Source organism: Chinchilla lanigera, unplaced genomic scaffold (genome assembly GCF_000276665.1).
Source record: "Chinchilla lanigera isolate Chin_1 unplaced genomic scaffold, ChiLan1.0 scaffold00033, whole genome shotgun sequence".
Classification (NCBI taxonomy): domain Eukaryota; kingdom Metazoa; phylum Chordata; class Mammalia; order Rodentia; family Chinchillidae; genus Chinchilla; species Chinchilla lanigera.
In genome coordinates this window covers 8,911,954-8,918,161 of record NW_004955434.1, presented here as the reverse complement: position 1 = coordinate 8,918,161, position 6,208 = coordinate 8,911,954, and the positions used below count along the sequence as shown (strand labels likewise).

Genomic DNA, 6,208 nt, shown 5'->3' with positions numbered 1-6,208 from the left:
TTTGGGCCTGACTTGTTCTTCTTTTTCTAAAAGTTTGAGATGAAGCATTAGGCTACTTATTTGTTCTCTTTCTGTTTTCCCAGCTTAAATTCTTTAGGACACTCTAGTAGCTCTAGCTTCTGCCCATGAAATGACCTTACAGATGTCTGTAATGTCCATAATGTGCTGAGAAGCATAGGTCCAGCTGTTCTCTGGGCCATTGACATCCCACACCAGACACACTGAACCCCAGTTTAAACCATAGCCTTTATGTGAACAGATTTCTTCCAACTTGGGTTCTATTCTGTCCCTAGCTCCTGGTGCATGGTTTATTCTTGGTAAATATTTGTTGAAGGAAAGAATGGGTAGATTGATAAATGGAAACATAGATTTTATTCTTTGTTTTGTTTTGTGAAGCAAAATTTTTTTTCTCTTTATGGCTTGAAAAGGCTGTTAAAAATTATGCACAACATTGTTGGGCAGTGTGGTGGCACATGCCTGAAATCCGAGCACTCCAGAGGCTGAGGCAGGAGGATTCCTGTGAGTTTGAGGCTAGGCTGGGCTACACAGTGAGCTCAAGACCAGCCTGGATTGTATAGGAAGACCCTGTCTCAAAAAAATATTCACAAGATAAAAAGTAGCAGAAGTTATTTTTCTCTTGACTAACAAGTGCTGAGATCACAGTGTCTGTTTTTACCTGAGTGCGATCTCTGCTGTCATCTATCTGTCTAAATTATTTTGTTGAACGTGGGGAGTGTAGATACACATACTTATGCTGTTTGTCCATCCTTTCTAGCATGGGAAGAGCTGGCCTATTATGAAGACAACACACGAGATTTTCTTTTCCCTGAGCCCAAGCTGACACCTTCATACCCTGGAATACATAGGGAAGTGCTCATGAAGACAACTAGAGGTTTTCCAGTAAGTGATTCTACCCATCTGGGCTTCTGTTGGTAGAAAGAATTTTTAAAATTCTTTTTCTTTTTTTATTAGCATGTGTCTGCAGAGCATGATGGCTACATTTATTGCAGGGAGTTTGTACATGTACATAACACACCTTAATTTATTTTTGTCCCCTTCCTGTACCATCCATCCCTGTTCCCTCCAACATTGTTTCCCTTCCCATTTGCAAAAGCTCTCTTTCTATTTTTCTTCAATTCTCTTTTTAAATTCCTTTTCTCTTCCTTCTCTCTCTCTTCCCTCCATCTCTTGTTCCTATTTCCATTTGAGAAAGATCTCCCTACTTCCTACAATCTATCTTTTATTTTTTCTTTATATTTGAGCTTCTTATATAAGAGAAACCATATGATATTTAAGCTTGTGTGTCTGATTTATTTCACTTAACATTATGATCTTGAACTGTGTCCATTTGCCTGCAAATACTTTTAAGTTTATCCTTCTTTATGGCAGAGTAGTACTTCATTGAGTATAAATACCACATTTTATTTATCCATTAATCTGTTGATGGATATATAGACCATTTTCAAGACTTAGCTACTGTGAATTATAGGTTATAAACATAGGTATTGATGTATCACTGTAATATGATGACTTTAACTCTTTTGGGAAGATATCTAGAAAGGGAATAGGGGATACAATGAAATTTCTATTTCTGGTTTTTGAGAAATCTCCATATTGATCTCTGTAGTGGTTGTGCTAGTTTACATTCCCACCAACAATGTGGAAAAGTTCCTTTTTCCCTGCAATATGGACAGCGTTTGTTATTATTTGATTTCTTGATGATGACCATTCTTGCTGGAGTAAGATGGACTTTCAGTTTCGTTTTAATTTGCATTTCTGTAATGGCCAATGATGTTGAACACTTTTTCCTGTATTTATTGGCCCTGAGAAGTATCTGTTCATTTCAGTTGACCATTTTTGATTGGGTCTATTATATTGGTGAGTCTAATTTTTGTGAGTTCTTCATATATTCTAGATGTTAGTCCTCCATATGAGGAATACCTGGCAAAAATCCTCTCTCATTCTGTAGGTTGCCTCATCACGCTGCTGATTGTTTCCTTTGAAGTGAAGAAGCCTTTTAATTTGATATGTTCTCATTTGTTGGTTCTTGGTATTACTTCTTGTGCTGTTGGGGTTCTGCTCAGAAAGTCCTTGCTTATGCCTCTGTCTTCAGGAGTTTTACCTGTTTTATCTTCCAGAAGATTTAGTGTTTCTGTTTCGTGCATCATGAGATACGTGGGTCTAGACTCAATCTTCTGCATGTGGCTATCCAGTTTTTCCAGCACCACTTCTTAAAGAGGCGATCTTTCCTGGGAGAAGCATTCCTGAGACATGAATATTTTATTGCTGACAGGGCTGATCCTGGACAGATAGCTTCATTTGCTTAGTATCTCAGTTCTGCTAGTAGTTCTGTTTAGATGCTCTACTGAAGATAGCAAATAATACTGATTTCCATTATTGATCTGAGAGGTGTAAGTATTCCTGTGTAATCAGGCTAAGTTATTACTGTGTTCACATTGTCACATAGTTATAAAATGGTTGCCTTTTAACTTTCTTTCATAGATTAAGGGAAAGATTTGTTTAATGATAAATACTATGACTAAATAGAGAATAGTAGAAATTATATCTCTATTTATTTTTTGCATTTCACTTTTTATATATACTATTTTTCCCCAACAATTCCCAAGTTAGCCAAGGAAGATATTTGGTCTCCATTTAACAGAGCAGAAACTGACAGAGGCTCAGTAATTGATATTACTGAAGGATCTTAAAAGACACAGTACCTATTCTGCTGATAATCTATTTGGAGGCATTATCTGAGCCAAATTCAAAATATTCATTTTAATATTGTCCTATGATTTCTAACTCTGTAGCAGCCCTGACAATTTTCTTGACTTTTATGTCCCTTAAATGCACTTCATTTTAAGGGCCATATCTTTGTGAATTATAAAGAGCACATTTAACAATTGACTTTTCTGTTGCTGCCCCATGAATTGCTACTATTATTACTTAACGAAATTTATTGTCTTCACTTTGCTGAGAGTATTGTGAAGAATGTATAACATGGAAAGATCTCTGTTTATATGATGTCTGGGATGACAGAGCTTCAGATTCTAAATATTTCAAGCAGCAAATATTCATCAAATATTGCCCTAATCAGAATTCCTAACGTTTAGAATTTTAAGCCTTCCATCATCTCTGAGGATTTGGTGGGAAACGTATTTTCCCCTTCTGAAGTCATCAGCATTTATCACTTATTTCTAGGGTACCTGTGAGATGCTTGTGTTTACTGTTTTGAGTTATTGGCATATTGCTCTTTTGAAGATAAAAGGGAGTAAAAACTGGCGAGAATAAGCCTGAGGTAACTCTGTTATAATGACTTTAGTCTGCCCAAAGTCTCTGTTAAATGCCATTTCCAAACACTGGTCTAGTTTTCAGCTAAGTATGAAGACAAGGAGAAACGTGCTTTCTTGTATTTTCTTCAGTGGCATCTATTTAATGTTGTGGGCATACATAGAAAGAACCAATAGAAAGCTGTATTTATATTTATTTATAAATGTAAGTAATATCCCCAAAAAGAGCTTTAAAAAGGCATGGAAATATCCTCACGTATGCAATGGAAAGTATCAGTTCTTACAATTGAATTAAACTATATTTTAAACAGTTTCTTAAAAGATGGATGAGATCATTTTCTCGCATATGTTCTATAAAGCAAGAGAAGACCAACTGCCACAGTCTTTATAATAGCTGATGTTCATTGTGTGCTAGCTGGGTACCAGACGCTGTGCTGAGTTCCATCCTCCTTCACCTTGTGAGGGGACTACTGTTTTTTTTCTGTGTGGATGGGGAAGCTGGTGGAGGTGTTTCAGAAATGTACCCAGGGTCAAAGAGCTGAGTGGAGCAGGGCCTGTCATACATCAGTACTTGACATTTTAGTCACTGCACAATGCCAATTCTCTATTTGTTTCATCTGACCATTGCATTTATTTTCAAAAATAGTATAAGAAGTGGGAATGAATTATGTGTACAGGTCAGGCAAACCATTCATTTCTTTTCTCAGTTTATCAACTCAATAATTATATTTATTTCCTCCACTGTAATAAAGCTTTTTCTTTATATTTCCAAGTTTTATTGTTTTTGTTTCATTTAGTTCCTCAGCATCTTTTAGACAGTTTGGTACTGATAAAAAAAATAGAAGTATCAGTTAATCAAACAAAATGAAGGGGTGGAAATAGGTCTGATGAACACAAATATTTTATATAAGATATAAAGGAAGGTTTTTCAAAGCAGCCTGTCAGGGAAGGAGACCCTCTGTGCAGCCCTCCCTCCAGGTGATTTCATTAAATCTCATGGTCCTGTGATCTGAAGAGAGTAGCTGCCGCATAGGCGCTGGAGTCAGAATGCCTGGGTCTAGTTACCAGTCCTGCCATCAGTAAATGGACAAGTTGCTGAAACTGTCTTTGTTTACTCATCTCTAAGTGGAGATTTTCTTAGGACCTACTTCACAAGGGTGTGTTAGGATTACATGAGCTAATACATCAAAGTACTTGGGCCTGTGTCTAGTACATAATGTATATTACATGTGTTTAGCTACTCTTATTTTATATATACAGTATTAGGTGATGTATGTGGATTATGTCATCCACATAGAAGAACAATTAGGTCCTTGCATTATTCTGAGTTAGGATGAGATGAGCCAAAAAACTGTTTCCAATAGTTTTATTTGTTCTGTTATGCTGTTTTATTTTTAGGGCATTGCTCCCAAACTAGAGTTTTCTACGAGGACAGCCATCCGAGAATGTGTATTTCTGCATAGAAACAAGCTTCTTGTAAGTAAAATAAAAAGCACAGTGATATAAGTGACAGAATTTTTTCCACAGAGTTCAAGATTTTTAGCCTGAACTCAGTGTCTTGGTTATTTTTCTCTCATGGATGACACAAAATACTCAACAGCCCAAATTAAGGAAAGAAAGGTTCATTTAGTTCACACTTTGGGGAGGTTTCAGTCCATACTCAGTTGGCTCCAAGGCAGAGTGGCACAGGGCAGAGGGCAACAATTCAAGGTGGCAGAGGACAGCAAAAGCAGCAAGAACACAAGGGGGGCAAGCCTCTTTTCCTCCCTTATATTGTAAGCAGGCTACCGCCTGCTAGGGTAGGTATAGCACCCACACCATCTCCCTATCCTCCTCTTGAACAGGATGAGGATGTTTACAAAGTAAGGACCCTGGCCCCCTGCTGAGTCACGTAGTTGAACTGTATTTCTCAAGTTGACACAGTGTATCAACCATAACACTCAGTTTACCAAGTTTATGTGCAAGTGGACAAATGGAAACCTGCAAAGCTTTTGCCAGGCTTTAATTTTTATTTAAACCATTTACTCAGCCTATCACGTTCCAGTGAGCATGTTGGTGTACAGTACTGGTTATGGAGTGGTTGATCGAGTAGAGCAGGGTGATTTAGATGCTAAAAGTCACAAGTTTTAGGCTTATTTTTGTTGTTATTGTTCGTTACTTTTATTGATCTTAGTGTTTCTGTCTCTGTTTTGTTGAAACTGACAGAGTTGTATTTGTGGTCCGTCTTTGTTAAGTGTGAAAGGTCCTAGGATATCCGTGCACATTATCTTCATTTTATTCTCTTCTTCAACCTTAATTTCCCCATTAATCCTGATTTTTATTTAAAAAAAGTATATATATATATATATTTATATATATAAAATTTTGTAGCCACTTGAAATTCTTTTAGAACAAGATGGAGAAGGAATGCAGATAAATTGTAAAGCTTCTTCAGATACTTTAAGACAAGATAGAATAAAGTTAATAAGGGAAACAAAATGCTAGTCCCAAATCTCCCCTGTGATCCTAGAAAATACCTTGAAAATATGGATTGTGGGTTAAGGAGTGCAGAATGAGAAGGACCGCTACTCTGCAAATCTGTTAATTCTTCTGGTGTAGTCATTCATAACAGAGACTAGTAATTGATTTTAAGGATGGCATTAGCTGCTTTAAAATTTGTCCTTATTTAGTCTCTGTTCTCTCTAATTTATTTGTGTTTACAATAATTTTTCAGTGTATTTTTCTCTTCCATTCTACCATTTTAATGTTTTACCATCTCAACATAGATCCTTGAGCTTTTAACTTTTTAAATGAATAACTTTTTGTTTTTTATTATTACAAAAGAACCGTAGTATTTTAGAAAATACAGATAGGAAACAAAGGACAAGATAGAAAGATGACTTGGCATTCTTACTGTTTAGAAATGAGCATGACTA

At 36.4% G+C, this 6,208-nt stretch overlaps 1 protein-coding gene across 4 annotated transcripts in view; it reads left to right on the top strand.

Annotated features, from left to right (window-relative positions):
• The window catches only part of Spata6l (spermatogenesis associated 6-like), a 63,863-nt gene that overhangs the window by 38,833 nt on the left and 18,822 nt on the right, over positions 1–6,208 (top strand). For all 4 annotated transcript variants that reach the window (XM_005388638.2, XM_005388637.2, XM_005388639.2 and 1 more), the window contains exons 5-6: positions 776–900; positions 4,692–4,769. In XM_005388638.2, the coding sequence (XP_005388695.1) occupies positions 776–900; positions 4,692–4,769 (203 nt within the window). The remainder of the gene's footprint in view (positions 1–775; positions 901–4,691; positions 4,770–6,208) is intronic.